This window comes from Battus philenor, unplaced genomic scaffold (assembly GCF_028537555.1).
Source record: "Battus philenor isolate CCGP_79_NKW_IND1 unplaced genomic scaffold, ilBatPhil1.0.hap1 SCAF_7, whole genome shotgun sequence".
NCBI lineage: Eukaryota > Metazoa > Arthropoda > Insecta > Lepidoptera > Papilionidae > Battus > Battus philenor.
Genome location: NW_027181737.1, coordinates 6,649,585 through 6,671,293, shown reverse-complemented (window position 1 = coordinate 6,671,293; position 21,709 = coordinate 6,649,585). Strand labels below are relative to the sequence as shown.

The 21,709-nt window shown below is 29.2% G+C and overlaps 1 protein-coding gene across 1 annotated transcript; it reads left to right on the top strand.

Moving 5' to 3' along the window:
- Window positions 1–324: 324 nt before the first annotated feature.
- Window positions 325–12,412, top strand: LOC137931152 (uncharacterized). Its single transcript, XM_068774553.1, has 19 exons — window positions 325–389; window positions 1,116–1,225; window positions 1,683–1,826; window positions 2,296–2,499; window positions 2,881–2,979; window positions 3,068–3,208; window positions 3,334–3,543; window positions 4,031–4,175; window positions 4,312–4,432; window positions 4,923–5,025; window positions 8,994–9,027; window positions 9,371–9,474; window positions 9,698–9,841; window positions 9,970–10,167; window positions 10,414–10,512; window positions 10,711–10,845; window positions 11,217–11,426; window positions 11,535–11,676; window positions 11,939–12,412. Exons 1-19 carry the CDS (start codon window positions 374–376, stop codon window positions 12,061–12,063), a joined length of 2,484 nt encoding a protein of 827 aa, XP_068630654.1. The 5' UTR covers window positions 325–373; the 3' UTR covers window positions 12,064–12,412.
- The last annotated feature ends 9,297 nt before the right edge of the window (window positions 12,413–21,709 follow it).

Sequence of the window (21,709 nt, the reverse complement as noted above, 5' to 3'; positions counted from 1 at the left end):
TATGGGAGATGTAAAATCATTGGGTCACCCTGCAGTCTCGATATTCAACAATTGATTTAATTGATTAAAACTAAAACTCAACACATAAATAAAAAGAATATACAGGAAAAAACCAAAAGCGTAAATTTGAAAATTATACATACCACTATGTATAATTACCTATCGATTTCTAAGTACACGTAAAAGACAATATAAAGCAGGTTTTCCTTGTCACGTTACAAATTTAAACGAAATTCTGACGTTGTGATGACCTCTTATTTGTTGTGCGATAACATTATATAGTTTGTGCAATAAAAAATTGATTTATAAATCAAACATCACACTACGACAAATTAGTACGTTTCAAGTCAGCGCTCAAGCAGCCATTACAAACATGGGGCGTATTTTGTGTGAGTGATTTTATTTATTTATTAAGAGTTTTTTAGGAAACATAATAAATGATCATTATCATAAACAAAACATCTATTTAATAAGAAGGTGTCATAAGGTAATTGAGATCCCAGGGAAAGTAATTTTATTTATGATTTTTCCTTCTTTATTATTCGTTAAAACTAGTTTGGCATAAACATCTAGTATACGTTATCTATTAAGATAAGTTTTTCTAAATTTTAGTGTATTATTAGGTAAGTTATACGAGATTAGCTTTTCTGATATACTTATGTGATTCTTTTTATCGCATAATCTAGACCAAGAAAAAATTAAAAAAATATTATGTAAAAATGTGATATTGTTTTAGAGGGAAAATAAAATACTACAAAAATCACAGCAAAATGTCACTTCATAAACGATTAATATATACAATCACTACTCCTGCCTGAAATGAGATTGAAAATCTCAAACAGTAAGAGACATAAATTGGCCAGAGCTTGCATTCCATGTTCGTGGACCGGTTTCGTATAAATAATTGACCTAGGATTAAATAGGTTTTTTTTTTTTTTAACTAGTAAATAATAGTTTAATTTATAATATTTTACAATAATCATTGATACTCTTATCGTATAACATACTAACGTTTAACGTTCTTAAAATTATTACAAATAAAATTAAGAGCCACTAAGAAAAAATGTTTATTAGGAGCTAAAACAACAAAAGTAAATGTTGTATATTTTAAATAGGTGCGGTAGCGATACTAGCCGTTGTAGCAATGGCAAATTGTGAAGACGAGACTAGGGACGCGACCCTTCTGTCATCGGGGAACGACAAATTTACAGCTAAAATGTTTTCAGTAAGTTTTGTGGATTTTGTAAGGTATTACTATTTATATATTATTCAACAAAAGTTAATAACTGCTGCAGAGAACTCATATTATGAAGAGAGTTTCATAATAGCTATTAATGTATAGATAAGTTGCCAATAAATTATTAATACGTTATTTAATGAGAAATATTTAAAAATATATGCATTGACACAACTTTTAAAATAATTACTAAAAAGCAAATACAATTTATAAAATCCTTTATGTACATAATGTACCAGTAACAATAGGAAATAGTAAAGATTTGCAAACTGAGCATTGTTCATCGTTTCAGCCGCAGGACGTCCACTGATGAACATAGATGTCCCCTGTGGATCACTTATAAGACCGGTTGGACACGGTCAGCATCCAGCGCTGCTTTTCACCTCGTATAATTGTAATTTACTCACTTTTAATCTAATTATTTTAATTCTGGTTTGGATTTTAGGAAATTGCACTAAAAAATCCCAGCGAGAGTTTTGTTTTATCGGCATTTTCTGTGCTTACGCCTTTAGCACAACTTTCTCTGGCTTCTGATGGAAACACTCACGACGAACTTCTCAGAGCCATTGGATCGCCGGATGATCAAACTGTGAGTAAATATAGTTGATTTGAGTAATACTTTAATTACTGACTATTTTTAAAACTTTTATTTGAACAAAGGGTCTTCCACGCATAAAGAACTCTTTACGTGTACGTCATATCTTTGTTTTCGCTTTTTGGACGTCTCGTTGTGTAAGGAATCTCCGTAATAAAGTTGTTCAACTTTATAATTACAATAGTAACATAGGAGTGTAATTATTTCTTGTAATAAATAAGCCTTACCTGTTATATTGTATAGATAATTTCATTTCAATCAATCAAGTACAGAAACAATACAATGTTGTAACATCATAACCACACAAGAAAAATACGTTATAAACACATTTGCTATATGACATGGTATAAGTGATTAAATTTTTTAATAATTTGTCTTTGATTTATTTTAAAACTAGCATAAATAATAATTAAAAATAAACTAAAAACGTTTCTTTAAACCAAAAACTTGTTAAAAATTACAGACAAAGTCAATTTTACAATACATGAACTCTAAACTTCGATCTATGAAAGGGATCGATTTAAAAATGGCAAGCAAAATCTACATTGCTGATGGATATGCTATTAATGACGAATATGCAGCTGTATCAAGGGGGACTTTCCTATCGGATGTTAAAAACGTTGATTTTAAAGAAAATGAGCAAACCGCTGACGAAATTAATGCTTGGGTGCGTATAAAATAAATAGCGAACTAAACATTATTATCAATGTTGAAAGGATGATAGTATGGGAGGGAAAATATATAAAAAACGGAATATGATAATTAATTTTTTTTGACGTTTTCATTTTTTTATTTAAATAAATACATGGAATAATAAGCCGTTAAACAAGTAATATTGTTAAAATAAGTGAACCAAAATAAGTCTTTACGAAGCCCAAAAACCGTTATTTTTATTCTATACGGGTGACTATCTGGCCCACAAGTGCATCTATCGTACAACTTATAAATATTTTATTGTTTCCTTTTCCACATTTGTTACCATTTAGTCTAATTTATGGCTTCTTTAAAATGTTTGCATTTGTTTAATATTTTTTTTAACATTTTTTAGGTTGAAAATCAAACAAATCATCGTATCAAAGATGTAGTAAACCCGAGCAGCCTAACAGCGGACACAAGAGCAGTACTTGTTAACGCATTCTATTTTAAGGTTTATCAATTCGAGATTCTTGAAAAATATTCTAATTTTTTTTAGATCTTGTTGAAATTTAATTTTTTATTGTCTTTTATTTGTTCAGGGTACATGGAGATATCCTTTCAGAAAAGATTTAACACGTGACAGGGATTTCCACGTGACTCAGAGAAAAACTGTTCAAGTATCGACCATGTATAAAAGAGGATATTACTATTTTAGTGTAAATGTAGCACTTGATGCTAAGGTATGATTTTTTACTTTTGAAGACCTATATCTATTTTTGGTTATATAATATTTCTAGAAAATGTTTACATAAAATTTAAAGCAAGGTTGTGTGGAATGGTGTGTTTTTATTTTTTTTAATTTCAGTTGTTAGGAATACCTTATGAAGGCGACGAATCGGTCTTCTATATAATTCTTCCAAATAAGATAGACGGTTTAACAGAGTTGATGAATAACTTGAAGGACCCATCAGTATTAGAAAATGCTTTACACGACTTATTTTATATGGAAGTAGAGGCATACATTCCCAAATTTAAGATTGAAACTACGACCAATTTAAAAGAAGTTCTTTCAAAAGTGAGTAATCACAATTTTTCTCAAGAATTCTGCGGAAAAAAGTATTTTCGCCAATGGTGTGTATAAACTTGTAATAAAATGTCTTTGCCCGTAATTTTTATATCTGGGTGGTTTTGGACTATAATTCACGCTCTGGTCGCTCAGTAACGGACAAAATAACAAAACAGCAGTTTTTTTTTTTAAATTGGATCAAAAACGGCATGTCAGTAGTTTCATCAGATATCCCAAAGTTTCAACAGCAATAGCATCATGTCACATCAGTACCAACAAGATGGCAAAAACTCATCTTATACATAATTGTAAATAAACCTTGGAAAAATATGTTTCGAATTTTCATTTAAAATGCAAAGGAACTTTTTTGCCTACTAAATCATTTTATTTAATTTTTGGTAATAACTGTATATATTATAATACTGATATTTAACATATTTAAAAATCGATTTTTATAAAATAATTGCAGTATAAGTATCTAAACGAATTCTTTTAGGTTGGTGTGAATGAAATTTTTGAACCGTCTATGGCAAATTTGACTAAACTAATCAAAGATCAAAAAGATTTTTATATCAGTGAAGCGAACCAAAAGGCTGTCATTGAAATAAATGAAGAAGGAATTGAAGTTGCGGCTGCAAACAGTAAGAATATTTTCAATAAATATAAATTTTCTTTAACCTTTTATCTAAAAAAAAAAACTATTATGTACAGTTAACATCTATTATGAGATATATTTTCACGGAATAATTTTTAGATTAATTTTTTTTACAATTGCAGATTTCGGAATATCAAATCTTGATGTATCTAGACCCCAATCAATGGTATTCGATGCAGATCATCCGTTTGTGTTTTTATTAAGAACTGAAAAAATCGTTATGTTCAACGGCGTCTTTTACCCGTAATGATTTATAAATAATTTCATACAGAAATGTGAGAGGGCAATAACGTCTGATAGTACAAACCTGTAGCAACAGATTGTAAACAATAATTAATTTTAATATTTTAAATCCGAATATTCATAACTTAATTCATTATTACTACGTTCTTTATTATTTTTGATACAATTAAAAGGAACGGTTGTAAATGAGTAATGTATTCCAATCACCCTGCACTTGGCTATTTTGTAAATATGGACACCATTTTCAGTTCATCGCAATTCTTCGACAATAAACATGTAGTTTCTTAAATATAGTATTTTATTAATATATACAATATACTACTATTCGTGTTTTCGAAATTTCTAACGAAAATGACGAGATGTAATTTTTGATTATATTTCATGACAAAATTCATGGAATTTCGATAGTGTATATTAAAGATAAGGATTTTTAGTTTAAGCTTTCAAACACCTTGAATTAACGCATACAAAAGTTTACTTTCTGAACAAGTTGGGCGCGGATCTTCTGTTTTCGCGGACTCAATTTCGACGAAGCTGCACGAAGCCTAAATCGCAGCAGAATAACTTCAAGCATATCAAACGCAAATGAACAAGTTGGAATGAACCACGACATGATGTACCAGGGTGAATCAAAAAGTTCTTAGAAGTGCATATATATGAAATCTTTTTGGATCAAGTTCGATATTCAAAGTAAAGAGTGTCTATCACACTATATTTATGCAGACTGTCACTTGTTTTTGTCAGTTCGTTCGCATGTAATAAATTTTTTTGTGCAACGAGTTGCTAAAAAGTCAAAATTATGGATAAAAGTGAGTTACGTGCGGTGATAAAATATCTCAGTTTGAAAAAAATGTCTACGAAGGAAATTTTTTTGGACATTCAGCAGACATTAGGGAGTGATGCTGTACCCTATTCTACGGTTGCGTACTGGGTGGCTGAATTTAAAAGAGGTAGATCAAGCTGTAAAGATGACCCGCGTTCTGGGCGGCCTTCAACCTCCGTTACAGAAGAAAATGTCAAAAAGGTTGAGAATCTGGTTTTGGAAGACAGAAGAATGACTATAAAACATATAGCTGAGATCCTAAAGATATCTTTTGGTAGCGTTCAATCCATTTTAATTGATTGACTGGGGTTCAAAAAAGTGTCTGCAAGATGGGTGCCACGAATGTTAACCGACAAAAACAAAAAGCGACGTTTGGAAATTTCCAAGCGTAATCTCGAAATGTTCCAGCGTGATTCGGATAATTTTTGCCGTCGTCTTGTCACCATGGATGAAACGTGGGTCCACCATTTTGATCCTGATACTAAAAGACAAAGCATGTCTTGGAAACGACCATCCTCTCCATCCATTAAGAAATTTCGAGTTGCTCCTACCGCTGGCAAAGTTATGGCCTCTGTGTTCTGGGATAGTGAAAGAATCCTTTTTATTGATTACATGCCAAAAGGCCAGACGATTACTGGACCCTATTATGCAAATTTAATCCCGAAAGTGCGTGAAGCTTTTAAAGAAAAACGTCGTGGAAAACTGTCGTTGGGCGTGTTGTTCCTTCAAGATAACGCTCCTGCTCATCGATCGGGAGTTGCGCTCAACGCAATCCGCTGTGCTGGCTTCAATCTCCTTGACCACCCACCATATTCTCCGGACTTAGCCCCAAGTGATTTTCACTTATTTCCAAAATTAAAAGAGGAAATTCGTGGAACAAAATTTCACGATAATGACGCGGTTATAGCTGCCGTAGAGGACTTTTTCGAGAGTCAAGAAAATAATTTTTTTTTTACAAGGAATAAGCAAGTTAGAAACGCGTTATTCTAAATGCATTGCATTGGAGTGAGATTATGTAGAAAAATAAAATATTATTATTAATCTTTGCATTTTTTAATATTGATTCCAAGAATTTTTTGATTCACTCTCGTATATAAATTAATTTCTTACAAATGTAAATGAAGTGAAATTATTTGATATATTGACGTAATATTTAACAAAAAAAGGTTTATTTAAAAGAAATTTGATACAGAAAGGTAATCGTTAAATATCTTATATCTGACAATATGTGTTTGTCCACATTGGCGATAAAATTTTTTTAACAATATCCAAGGCAACGTAAGATAGGAAAATAACCAAACATTTTTGCTCTGCTTTTTTTTTTCATAATAATTGTTGTCAAAGCAATTTTTTTGTAATTCTAGTGACATTTGTTGAATATTGCTTGTGTTCAAAGGCACGTAAAAAAGTGGAATGCTGATAATATTAAATGTTCGTATAATTTGACACGATTAACTAAAATTCAGATAGCTGTAATCAACTACACAGATCAATATACATTGTATTATTATTAATAGATTTCATAATATATTTTCAAAAGTTTGATTGAAAACAAATTTGATTTTCAGAATACGAACGTAATCTATCCATCGAGCTTTGTGTCTAATTTTAATCAACCGCCGGTTAACCTGTCTTGTTTTATGAAAGAACACGGCAAGATACCGACGTAAAATATTTTTTTTAAAAGCTAGTATCGCTATTATTCATCTAAATTTATCAAAAAATTAGTATGTGAGATAAATCTATGTTATTGAACTAATATTTTTTAAAATTTTATAATTTAAAATTACGGAATAGATAAATAAGTGTTATAATTTTTTTCGGATTATTTTAACTAAATAAATGATAACAAAGTTAAGGTTGGGGATTATTTATATAATATTATGTTAGATTGTCAAATAATAAAAGCGGCGGTCCCGAACACAAGTCTAATTTATTCTTAGGAGCATAATAAGAAGTTTAGATAAGAAATATATATTATATATATTTCACCATACCATGTTATCGGTATATTAATAACTTAGTTTTTTAATACCAAAATGACCTTTATAGTTAATTTCGTGATGATTTCATATTGCAGTTTCTTCAGAGCCACGATGAGTCTTGTACCATCTTTTGCCCTGCAAGCAATACCACTTTCCATGATGTCTTGAAAAATATTTTAAAAATTCTTTGGAGTAGTGATGGTGCTTTTACTTCTTTGACTAAGACATTGGAAATAAAACTGTCTTAATCGGGTAATTACTCGTTTAATCGTTTCCAGGTTGCTTTTTTTTGTTTAAAGCTTTATTTGAAACATCCCTCTTAATATTTGTTACTCTTTTTGTTCTGTTAAGATCGTTTTCCGTCTGTTTTGTGATATTAACATATTATAAAACTGGAAGTTTCAAGATCCTCATTGGGATATTTTGCACTCAATTTTTTTTTAGATACCAATACACACATTTAAAGTCGTAATTCTCTTTCTCTACTTTGGAGTTAAATAGAAATGGATAAATAGTAAATAACATAAACATCAAATTATTCTTGTCACAATATAACAGAGCGACTGAATTTTAATTTATTTTTTTATAGATGAAACTAAACGATTTGTTTTGCTTTATGTAGTGAAATGGTAATACATTTTAGTATTTTGGGACTATATTCATACCACATTTAATTTTTATTTTTACAGATTGAATTTTGTGTAATTACTAACGTATTGACTTTATTTCTATAAACAAAAATGACGTATATCTATTTACTTATCTAAGTAACTATAACAACTTATTCGACACAGATACAACAATAATGTTTTTTAGTACCTACCAAATAATTAACAAACTTGAAAGTGAGAGAACGAAGGGCCTTATATCTGAAAAAGCCTAGGGCTTATTTCCATCTTATCATGGCCCTGTTTGTGGACATATATATTCAAGTAATTTTAGAGATTCATTTTGAATAGTTTCATTCCCCACTAAGATTTACGCAAATAAAAGTATTTTACAAAGGCCTATAACAGATGACTCCGAAAAGTTGTTACCTATCATATACGCAGGGTCGACACTTGTTTTTTGGTCAATCTATGTTAAAACATCATTATCATTGATTTTTATCAATTGTTTTTTTATTTCACGCATTTATCATACGAAGAGGAAAAATTGCCATTTAATTTATGTCACAGTCACCAATGGTATACTATACAAAAGTTTATCATTGTAAATAGCTATTAGAGAATTTCTGGAGGTTTTCGATAAAATTCTCCGTGCTATTAGAAATAAATTTTATTCATTGGTTTTATTTATTTGACATAATGTACAAAGCAGCGATAAAGCTTGCAGCCTATTTTTTATATAATTGGCACATATGTAGGTTCTTAAATCAAATCTTAATAAAATGGATAAGATACATATTGATACAAAAACAAAGTTTATATTAAGAGAAGAATTATCATATTGACAAAAAAGTTATTGTTGTTATAAATATTAAAACAACAATTTATGATTATTCTTGCCTTTCCATGTTGCGCTAATTAAATAAATACTTGAATGGTAAATCCTGTCTCCAAGCAAAGAAATTATTTATAGAATTGGTAAACAATGTAAAAACGTGATGTAATCGCCGGTTCTTTTTCCTCTCCGTATAGTCAAATCGTTAAAAAAAAAACGATTCGTGGAAGCGATAGTTAAGTTTTTGTCAATATAACCTTGATATTTATGATGGATAACGCACTGTTTAGTATAGATCGACTAACGCAAGCAACGACACATGAATATGGCGTTCCACTATTGCCGTGAGTCTTATGTTATAGTTAATAGTTAAAAATACACATGTTCGTATACAATTAGCGACAAAGAAATCTGATTCTATAATTTAACTGCCTCTTAAATTAAACTTTCGATAAATATTCACACAAGCTATATTGCGTATAGAAAAAAAAATCCACAGGATTCGGAGATGTGTTTGATAATAAATGTGTGCGATTTTTGATTTTCTTCATTCGTATTATGAATATTAGTTATCGGTCGCATATATTTGTATATAATTTAATTGTGTTAATAAAAACGACATAAAAATAGAATGTTAACTTACGTACTGCATTATTGAATCGTGACAGTGATAATTTTATTTTATAGTGCTCCTTTCAATTGTTGTTGGAATCGCGAGTTGCAACGATGGCACTGCACCAGCGCAACTTTTTACTGATGAAAATAACAAATTATTTGTTAAAATATTTCCTGTAAGTATTTTTTTGTAATGTAAAACATTTGCTATACGAGCATTACATACTTTAATTTTTTTTGATGGAAAGAAATAAAATTTTGAGTAAAATTGTCGTATCCATATGTGAGAACATTTAATAGACTATTTTTAGTTTTATTTTTAATTTCTTGCTCATTTTGCTTAATTTGAAGAATAGATGCTATAATCGGATATTAAAGTCATATTCTCTGTATTTGCAGGATGTTGCTAAAAATGAAGTAAATAAGAGTTTCGCCTTGTCTCCGCTTTCTGTATTAACCACTCTGTCTCAACTCGCCCTTGCTTCGGAAGGAAGTAGTCATGAAGAACTTCTAGATGCCATTGGAACGTCTGATGATCAATCAGTTAGTATGAACAAATCGTGTTCTGATTTGAAGTTGAAGTAAAATATCTTGAGAAACGTGTCGAGAATTTTAAAACAATTTTATTCATAATAAAACCTGAACCAAAGTTAGTTAATTTATCTTTTCAGATTGAATCAGTTTTTGCATACAAAGATACTAAATTGCGTTCGTTAAAAGGACTTATTTCTGCCAACAAGATTTACGTCGACAAGCATTATACTATTAACCATGAATTCGCTAAATTGTCGAATAAAGTTTTTCAATCAGACGTACAAAACATTGACTTTACGAACATCGAACAGGCAGCCAATGAAATTAATACATGGGTAAATATAAATTTTCAGTACTTGGACGATATAGTTTTTAATTTATCTCTACCAATTTATCTAGCGATAAATAATACTATAGTTTTGTATAATATGTATTTAAGCATTTGTAATTATCTGGAAGTTCAAATGGAATAAATATGGAAGTATTTAGATACTTAATAAGTAAATTTCAAATTTAATTATAAGGTTTTTTTTTATTATGTGATTATTATTATTATTATTTAATTACATGATTTTTTTAAGGCGAAAGATGAAAGTAACGATAACACTGAGGATATTGTTAGCACAAATACCTTATCAAGAATTTCAAAACTACTTCTCGTGGGCGTAAATTACTTTAAGGTTTGTTACTATTATTACTTCGGTCGTAATGCTAAAATTTTTCTACCTAAGAATTAAGAAGTTTCTGATAAAAGAAAATTTTTACCTACGTATTCGTTTCATATATGATCAAAGCATTGCTATAGCAAGTTTAGAAAAAAACCTTAAATTATTAAAAATTACATTGTACTAAAAATAAATTCAGTTTCAAATTTTCAGGGAATGTGGAAAAATTCGTTCCATCCTGGCCATACAACCGATCTAGATTTTCAAGTTACACCAGAAAAAAAAGTTCCTTTTATGTACAGACATCATTATTATAACTTTACGCACAGTAACGATCTGGAAGCGAAGGTGAGATTTACGTTTTTTTTTTAAAACATATTTGTGGGCCTTTCCGGTACAAATACATATATTTATTACCAAAATATTAAAATGTTATATCAATACCAACCTATTGAATAAAATTGAAGCTTTCATTTTTTACATATGTGTTAATTGTAATACAAATAAAAAAACATCTTGACACTATCAGGACTTGAAAAATGTAATGCAATGTAAGTAATAGCAGTTGTATTACTTATAAAACATTTTGCCTTATTCCTTTACCTCCATGGGAATGCTAATCACAGACTTTTGAGAACAAAATTAAAAATTTATTTCATAATGCAAAACTTTGTGACAATTAACTTGGGATTGATGTATTCTCAATAAGTATCCGTTAGATTTTAGAAATCCCATACGAAGATGAAGGAACTTCATTTTTCATAATACTACCCGACGAAGTTAACGGAATAACAAATTTAATAGAGAAAATAAAAGACAAAAGTGTTTTGGACCAAGCTTTGAACAATCTTGAGAAAATAGCAACGAAAGTTTATATTCCGAAGTTCAAGTTAGAATCAACAATAAGTTTAAAAGAGTCTCTTCCCAGTGTAAGTACTTTTTTTTAATTATATAATAATTATTGTGTTATCAAGTACCTCAAGATGATATCTGAGTAAAGTTGAATCAATAAGTTTGATGTTCTCTGTTTCTTCTAGATTGGCGTTGAAAAAATCTTAGCACCAGGTTACGCTGACTTAGGTAAACTAGTGAAAGAACCTGAAGATTTTGCTTTAAACGATGCAATTCAGAGTGTCTCTATAGAAATTAGTGAAGAAGGAATAGAACAAACTTTATTTGGTATGGTTTTTATAATTAACATTAATATTAGTTAAATTTGAACCTCTGTTTCAAGTGTATTACTAACCTTATCGCCCACTTCGCGTGGACGAACAAAGGATTCCCACTAATTTTCAAGTCTTCAAGCGTTAACTTTCGTGGTACCGTGATATAGGAGGTATTATCTTTTAAGGTCAATTGACATGTCAAAATCGATAGCTTAACCTTTTATAAGTGTAATAATAACACTTGGCTGATTACTAAACATCGTTTTCTTTCACAGAATTCATACCTCCGTATGAACCAGGATTTGTGCCTAATTTTAATATATTTTTCGCCGATCACCCGTTCCTGTTTTTCGTGAGAACCGGACAAGATATTCTTATCAGCGGAGTTTACTATTCTTAAAGTAACTAATTAAATTTATTTATTCATACCTTCGATAAAAAATATTTTTTCTTTAACAGTTAATAAATGTTTTAATAATTGAATGCAGAGTATGTTAACGTCGATGAAATTACCTGCTCGTGCGAACTGTTTTGTTTTACACCTTTTTTAATTCAATAAAGTTTTGTGGAATAGGAAACATAATTCCATCATAGTAAATTATTTTTTATAGAAAACCTTAATAATTAGGTTTTCTATAAAAAAATATTATTTTTATTAATTTATATTATTGCTATTATCTGCTATATTAATATTATTGTTAAAATTATTTTTCATTTTATATAATAACTGATTTACTTATTCGCGATAATTGGTGTTATTTTTTTAAGAAATTCGAAGTATCATATCAAATGAATTTATTAATAAGTTTAAAGAGACATCCTCAAAAGGTTAAGATATTAGATGTTTATTTTTTCTTTATTTGTACTTTACCAACCAACTAAAACTGTTTTGAGGTTACGGATATCGTATTTTAAACGTTTGTTTGTATATAATATATTTAGCGATGTAAATATTCAAAACGTTAAATCTAAAAGGCATAAACAATGACGTGTAAAGGCAAACATAGTAAAATTTTTAGAAATGTTTGTGGTTTACGGCTATATAATTTTCACTTTACGGCGTTATTGTACAAGTTGAATGTAAATAGGTATATAAGCTTCAAAATAGTTAATGTATATATCTTTGGCTGTTAATACATGACTGGTACACCCCATCCCAAATTATTAGTTTCAGAGATAATGAATAAAGTAAGTATAACGTTGTAAAAAGTTGTTTCCTAAATTCGGTTTCAATATCATTGCTTCACAAAAAGATTGACGTAATGTTATAGGTCCGGAATATGACATATTAAAATTAATAACTGTTTACTGTATGTCTCAGTAAACTGTGTACTCTCGCAAATTTAAGGACTACTGAGTTCCAAAGAAAAGTTTTTTTCCAAATAAAAAGTTTTTTATTGAAGCGAATCAAAACTTTTCCAGGGTGATTGGAAATAAGTGTAATTAGGATTATTGCTGACAAATGAACTATCCGTTCACCCCTATAAACTTTTTCGATTAATTTAAATTAATTTGAAAGTAACATTTTTGTGGCAAAGTAAAAAATTTGAATGACAAATTACGTGATAATAAAAAATATTTTCAGCTTCTGGCAAAAGCTTACGTAGTGATGATGCGTGTGGTTGGAAAAAAATATTTAAAAAGCAATAAATTATTTAGAAAAAGGACACAAAAAAACTATATAAAATGCCAATGTTTTGAAGAACACTATATCATTCTGACATTTATTTTCACGAATTGGTAACACCTTTTAAAATTACGTTTCAGCACCGTTTTCGATTCAAAGTGTGAGTTTTTGTTTCGTGATGTTTACAATTTTTGTTAGACTTTGTCTACCTCGTACTATTATTTAAAATTAGCTAAACAGTTTTAAAAGTAGTCGTTCTAATCTTACTATTCAGCAAGAGTTACTAAGAAGAAGTTCATATTCTTGTTATGATTCTGAAACTAAGATATAATCTTGACAGCGAGTAAAAAATAACACGAGAATATTAGGGTAAGAAAAACCATAAAGAAAAATAAGACAACTCTTTCTTTAGTCGGACAATGGTTTTGTATTTGTTTTCGAAAACATAAATCGGATAGTTTCTAAAAAAAATATTTTATTTTAAAGTTTTATATGTGATTATGTAGAGTGAAAAAGATATGTTCACGTACTAAACTAGTTATTTCAATCCTTAGCTTTCACGCATGCTTTTGAATGGTAAACGTTTTTCGCAAAAATGGAGTTTTGTAACCCCTTGGTAGGAGACCAACCTTTTAACGTATGCTAGATGATGGCCTCGCTGAACTCTGGCCACTACATCGGAAGCTTTTTTAGAACTGTGTTCATACACTCGATCATTTTGTTTGTTTGCTGTGCTCCTCGATTGTAAAATTTTTTGTCATCGGTAAAAATATTTTTTCTGTGTTTTTTGTTCGCGCATCGAAGTAACAGCTGTTTTGATCTTTCGACTCTCTTTTGTTTTAGTGCCTGGTATAGGATATGTCCTTTGTATCTCTGGCAAGACCCTAGACCTAAGTCTTGTTTGATAATCCGAGAAAGTGTCCTCGGTGGGATTTTCATTTCTCTGGAAAGGATTTTCTGTTTTCTTATGGAATTTCAATGAATTTTAGCCTTGACTGCATTTACGGCCTGGTTTGTTCAGACATAGTTTCAGTGTACTTTTGAATGGTACGATACACAAATATTCGGCTAATCCCTAGCTTTTTCAAAAGATCAAAAATGTCTGCTGGCTCCTTACTTTATTCTGTGCTATTACTATAATCTTACTTCCTTTAGTGTACTACTCTATTTTCAAAACCAATAATTTCTAAACAAAAAGCAAGCAATATTGGCAGGAAAGAAGTCTATTTTTTATGATAGAGGCTAATGTTCGAAATTCAAATTAATTTATATCAATGTATGTAAAGAGCCAGTAACAGAATTTATGTCTAGAGTAGGTAACTGTACCTGATTTATAGATTTTGACAGGAGCATCACGAGAATATTAAATGTTAATTTTACATTGGTTACCTTTAAATATTTTAGTTTTAAAAATTATTTTTTTCTCATTTGATTATATTAAATATGATTTTATTAATTATTGATTTATGGAGTCGAAAATATGAAATTTAATTTTGAACCATTACAAAATATTCTATTAAGGAAAATTGGACATTATTTCTATAGTAAGATATTGTTTCTTTATGATTTATAAGAGTAGTAATGTTGATTTTATTACATTGAATGTCATTGTTATCTTTAATATTTGTTTTAATAATTTCTTCGTCAATAATTTATTTTAGAAAAAGATATGTAGATGCAAAAAAAATTCGAATCGTCTTATTATTTTAATTTTATTATTTGTAATATAAATAGTTTTATTGATTATTAGTCCAAACATAATTAGATATTTTTCAGCTTTAGAATCAATATCTAATTGTTTAGTTATTTATAATAAAAATGTAATCATACAATGCTGTAATATTAACAGCTTTATCTAATCGAATTGGAGATGTAATAATTTTAATAGATATTGCTTGTATAATAAATTATGAAAGAAGAAATCATATTTTTGGTTATTTTTTTAATATTATGAATATTAAAACCTTATTATTTTAATATACTAAGATTTATTTTTGTCATTTTTTTTAATATTGTACACAAATTATGGGTTTATACAGCTAAAGTTCCTGGTTGATCTTCTAATTCTAATTATATATTATTAGGAGGATTACGGGCTCAAATTATTTCTTATGAAGTTAGATTATCTTTAACTATATTATCTAGAATTGTTTTATTTTAAAGTTTTAATTTATTTTTTACCAGGAAATTATTTGATTTTCTTTATAATTCTTTTAAGATAATGTTGAATATCTTCAAGTTTAGCTGACACTAATGGAAAATCTTTTGATGTTGCTGAAGAGGAAAAAGAATTATTTTCAGTGTTGAAAGTTGAATACAAAACAGGAGGACTTGCTTTAATTTTTTTCAGATTTTTTATTAATTAGCTAATACTGAATAAGATATTTAAGAATACCAATTTAATTCGAGTAATTTTTTATTTTTTCGTCTATTTAGCATAATTAAAAGAGAAAGTTACTATTTTAGATAGTATACAATCCGAGAAAAACAATAGGGATTTAAACTTATATGGCTAACATTTTACTAGTTATCTACTTGGATGTTTTATCTAAATATGACAAGGGTTCTTATTAAGAGAGTGAATAGGCAATTATTGAAGCGTTCTTGTAAATGGATAGAACTTACCAAAGCGTCTATATTTCTCGCTAAAAAGTAATGCGTAAGCATTACTGTGTTTCTTTTTGAGTTTGTCGCAAATAGTATTGCTTTCTGTCTAATGATTGTTCTGTCCGTATTAAGGAGACAATTGAATATAGTGTTGCGACGGTTTTAGTATAGCACTGTTATAGGTAGACTTTTGGTTATAACCAAGAACATCTTGTATGTTTTTATTGTATAAAAACGGTTGGTAATCAAATAATGGAAAAACTATCTCAAAACTGAAAAAAAAAGCTGTTACTTAATTTAAGATTTGAATTCAGTTATTTATTCATGTTGCTATCTACTTAGGATGATTTAGTAACCACATAATAATATAATAATTCCGCAATTCATTCCAAAAAAAGAATTATTTTTGTATGATAATATATGTTAAAAAAATATTTCTCAATTTTATTACAAGTTTTTGTTTAATGAACCTCTTAAATTTAATACATTATGATTTGAAGACACTACATTGAAGTGTATGCAATACTGTGCGCAGTACTCAGCGCAAGAGTTACTAATTGTATGAATGTATATCACTTAAGACGAATGATGATGACGATTTGTCTTTCCAAAGTGCTACAAAACTCTTTTCGTGTACATTGGGTTGTTATTTGTTTCTATTTTGATCCTGTCAGTACGTGATCTAATCAAGAAAGGGTCTCTCGAATGTAGTTTATTAGGCAAATACAAAAGTTTTGAAAATGTTTGCCGTTGCCAAGCTTTCAATTTAAATTTCCTACGAAGTTTAATTTGATTTTTATGTATACCTATTTACAAAGAAATAAAAACTTAAACAAAATGTTTAAAATGTAAAGTTTACTTAACATTTAATATTACATCAACAAAATAATTGAATCATACAGACGATCGAGTCTTTGAACATTGTTTTATTACATATGTTATTAATCATCATCATTATTCGACATCATGTTATTAAAAATCTTTAAATAGTACTAATTGTTGAATTGCGTGTTACTTTATCATTATACCTTTTTTACGAAAATAATATTAAACAGGAAGCAGATACAAACGGGAATAAATATTCTTTACAAATATTGGTTAGAAAGTTTCTTATAAATTTAAGAGATCTAAGGATTATTCCATCCTTTGTAATAACTATAACACCGTCACTCATATTTTTTTACTAAGGCAAATCACACTCACAATCACAATCACATTATGCATACATTTTTAACCTAATTTTAGGCAAAGCTGTATCCGATGTACGTGACCACAACGGTGCGCATAACATTATTATTATTATTGTTTAGTAAATCAATTTCGCAATAAACCATTCGCACCGCTACGTGAATTTTTAAGTGGACATAAATATTTAATGTAGTATCCGGCGATGAATATTGCACATCGACATTTGGAAAGAGAAAATCGGCTAATTTCGGCTTCGTAGAGCGTTATCTCCGTCGCACGGAATACACACTGTCCGATATCTATTAGGAGCTGTACGACAAGTATAACTTGCTTCTTTTGATAATTATTTTTATTCTTTGTATAAAATACACGAATTTTTCTATCTGTTACTTCCAGTTTTACAGTATGCAGGGTCAGAAATAAAACAATCCTTAATACAAGTACACGTATTATGAATTTTGAACATGTATTTTCTTCATTCAGTAAATAAATTATATATTCTTTCTGAAACCAATCAATGGTTCAATTTGGATAGGTTTTGTTGTATCATACATTAGTTGACAGCAAGTAAGGTGTGGGGCACATAAAGGTTTTTTACTGTATTTTTATTTATGATTATAAATTACGAAGATAAAATTGTGAGTGAAAAAGCGAATTAAAGTATTTTTCATATACCTGAACATAATTGCAGTCATTGCAAAGAAATCTTATTAGCGGTAAAAGACTCTTTTACAATTATTATCACATCACGATTTCCGTCAACATTAAGAAGTTTATATGCAGCAAACTTGAAAAAGTCCGCAATTCAAAAACACTTAAGATGGGAAAAAATTAGAAGGAGAGCAAAGTTGTGAAGAGAAGTGAACACTGTAAAGCGCTGTGAATCCTAAAAAGTTCAATAAAGTTTTCATTTCTCTTTCTTTCATCAACTCTTGAATTATAATTTCATTTTACATTTAAGAAATGAATTATTGAAAATTTTTAATATTTTCACAATTACCATTTTATTATTAGTAATTAGTGAGTATCCGCATCAGTTACGAAAAATACTATTTATCACGTAGAACAAATTGTATATACATTATACAATTTGTTCTACATGATATTATGAATATATGTAGTAATTAATAATTATTTATAATTCGGTATAAATATAAAATGTATACCTTTTCTACATGCAAAAATATGAAAAAATTGTCATCGAGGAATATCAAATTATATCTGCACGATAATTAAGAAAATATTACAGTGAAAGTGCTTTAATTGTAATCGGGGTAAAAAATGATTAAGCTTGAAGAAATGAGTATTGGTGTGTTTTTCATAATTTAAGGAAAATATTATGTTCTCAGTAAACTCTTGGAAATATCAATAACGTTCTAGTGTTTAAAGTACGTAACGAGATTTCTGTTCTTGTTTACGTTTAATATTATTCAATTATAGCGGTTTTCACGTGCAGCACTTCTTACTTTCCAATTTAAATAATTAAGAATTGTGTAATATTACTTAGCAAGTTTTTTATCATAATATTCAAATCCAATGAGAATAAAAATGTAAACATAAAAGATAATAATTTTTATTCAGAATATTGAAAAAAATAGTATGTTATACTATTATAACGATTTTTCATGACCGGGCGTTTACCTAGGGACTATCAGGGTTTTTTCTGCCACCGTTGTCTACATATTATACTTACTAAAGAAATTGTTAACAAACAGTTACGTCGACGTACCCGAATCAAAAGCACACGAAAAAGTATTTTTATTTTTAATTACAAGTTAAGGCTTAATCAAAGCTACCTTTCGAGAGCTACATCAACTTTTTATGATTAATCACAAACATGTTTAAAAATAAATTGTAAAAAAATGTGAATGCTGAAATTTATGAAACTGGCTGAAGAATTGAATAAGAATGTGTCTTCAGTGGTACAAATATTGACGTTGATTGATCATTATCGACATTTGCGCAAAGTATGAATTACATTTAACATATTTTAAGTTGACTTGTATAGTTTAAGCTGTTTGTCATGAGAATCCATAAAACCCACAAAAATCAAAAGATTAAAGAAAATGAAAAAAGGTTATACAGCTAGTAGAGAGAAGAGCACAACAGTGGGGGCACTCTAAAAGCTCGACCGAGTAGAGTAGAGCACTACTGAAAAAGATTGTTTGATGTCAGATGAGCCAGAGCTCGGTATTTTTTGTTTATTAGTTAGTAAACATGTCAAAATTTCCATCTATTCCTTCGATAAAGCTACTGAGGTAAATATGATCCTAGATCGATACTGCTTAATAACGCTCGTCCCAACAATACCGTGGCTACATAAATTGACAGGTATCTCATGTTACAAAGTGCAAAGCGTAAACGCTATGTTACGCAAGGGTTGTATTTCAAACAACGAACCTAAAGTATTATAGGCGATCATGTACGTTTAGGTGATACTTACATTTTGCGTTTGTTTCGGTAGACGGACGGAAGGTCGTTGGAAGACGTTGGTTGCACGCTGCTTATAAGAGGTGTTATTAAAAATCCATGGGAGAAGAAAATCCAGCAACGAACGTTTAAAAAATATCGATTGTCACTTCGAAAGGTATCCCAAGTATTATATTAATGACATAAAGTTACGAAAAACCAAAAAGGTTTTAATAAATTATAACACAAATAGGTTTATTGTAATTATAATTTAATTCTTAACATTTATAAATTGAAAACAGGAGTTACTGGAACTTATAAAAGAGAACACAGATAAAATCTTTTCGTTTCATATAATTGAATAGGTTTCTTTGAGAATCACAACAAAGGTATAACAAAATTCGCAAGAAAAAAAACACAATATTGTTGATAATTTTTTTTAATCTCAATATTTTAACTAATACTTTTATTTAATATTGGTAATATTTACTCGATGGTACTTTGTGGGTAATTACTTAGACGGAACTTACCACGGCGCTTAATTAGCTGTTAATCAAAATATGAGCGGACACTACTGCTTTTTATGTCGCCTGCATTTTAATTCTGTATTCGTAATATTTACAAGGCTAATTAAATTATCAACTAGTTGTCGTCCAAATATCGATTTTTTATTACTATATGCAACGGAAACATAACAGAAGTTATGATTATATTCGCTTAATTTTTCTGCGTGTTCAAAGGTTTGGTATGTATACCCTGAATGGATTAGTGATGTATATCTTCATCATCATCATATCAGCCGATAGACAACCATTGCCAAAACCGCCAAGGCCTCCTCCAAAGATTACCACAACGGCTGATCTTGCGCTACCTGCATCCAGTGACTTTCTGCGACCTTGAATATGTCATCGGCTCGACTATTAAGGAGTCTATCCTCATGTACCATACGAATATTTAACTTTAGATTCTAGAATACTAAGCTCAGTGCTAATTGTACTAGGCTACGACAACTATTCAAAGAAGACACGGTATTTATGCAATTCTGTTTTTCATTTTGTTGCAGCCTGATACAAAAAATTGTGACATTTCCTATGTCAACCATCGTCTGTTTTACACGACATTGTTATTGTGCCAACAACAGAATACAGTAAAAAGTGGGAGACAACTGCAACAAGCGACAATACCAACAAGAAATACATCTTACATAATGTCGTAGTAGAGGTATTTAGTTAAATAAGGTGTAATGTATTGAAACCAATCATTGCGAAATACTTTTTTTTTAATTAATGACTGGTGACATAGAAGTGTAATTTTCCGCAAATTTAAATCTGAGGAAAAAAATCACTAATGACATTAAAAAAGCATATCGTAACTTAGCTATTTAGGAATATTGCGGCTTTATACTACATAGAAGACAATTGCAATCCTTTGCAGAAGTATGGTCTACATATGAATAAAAATAGAAATTAATTTTAATGCGCGTGTATAAAATAAATTTATAACTTTTCTATATTTAAAACAGTATGTTGTTTATTCGAGTTACCGATTGTGTCATACTTAATCGAAAGAAATAAAATGTTAGTTATACTTTGTAATATTGTAATAAAAGTCTTACACTCGTATATTGAATATAATTTATAAACATTGAAATACATAAAAAAAAAACAATTAATGAACATTTTTTCGCTAAAAATTTGATTCGTATTTTTTTCTACGACGCCTTTGCTGATGAATTCAACGGTTGTAATAGATTCAGATAATACATGACCGAAATTCTTTATCCAATACGATTGTAAAGTTGTTTTAGTTGTACCCTTCATTCCATATGTTATACTGAAATTTTCTTTTCTTTTTTATTAAATTTTCTGTTTAACATAATACAATTTCATTAAATATACCTGAGACGTACACTATGGGGAAAATTTGCCGATTAGCTGATTCTGCGTATTTATGGAGTCTAAAACACGACCATCAGATTCCGGAAATTGTATTCACGGCGTACACGATGCAGAAGTCGATACGTACGATGATTAACGAAGGTGCTTAAAGTTTATTGATATTAGATGCATTTCATGTAATAAAAATGTAAAATTTTCTTAAAATATTACCTGATGCTACTCGTAAGTTCGTTGTTGAAATAATTTATGACATTTTGTGTTGTCTTTGTTTCTTTAGTGTTGACTATATTAAATAAAATTGTAATGGCCTAAACAAA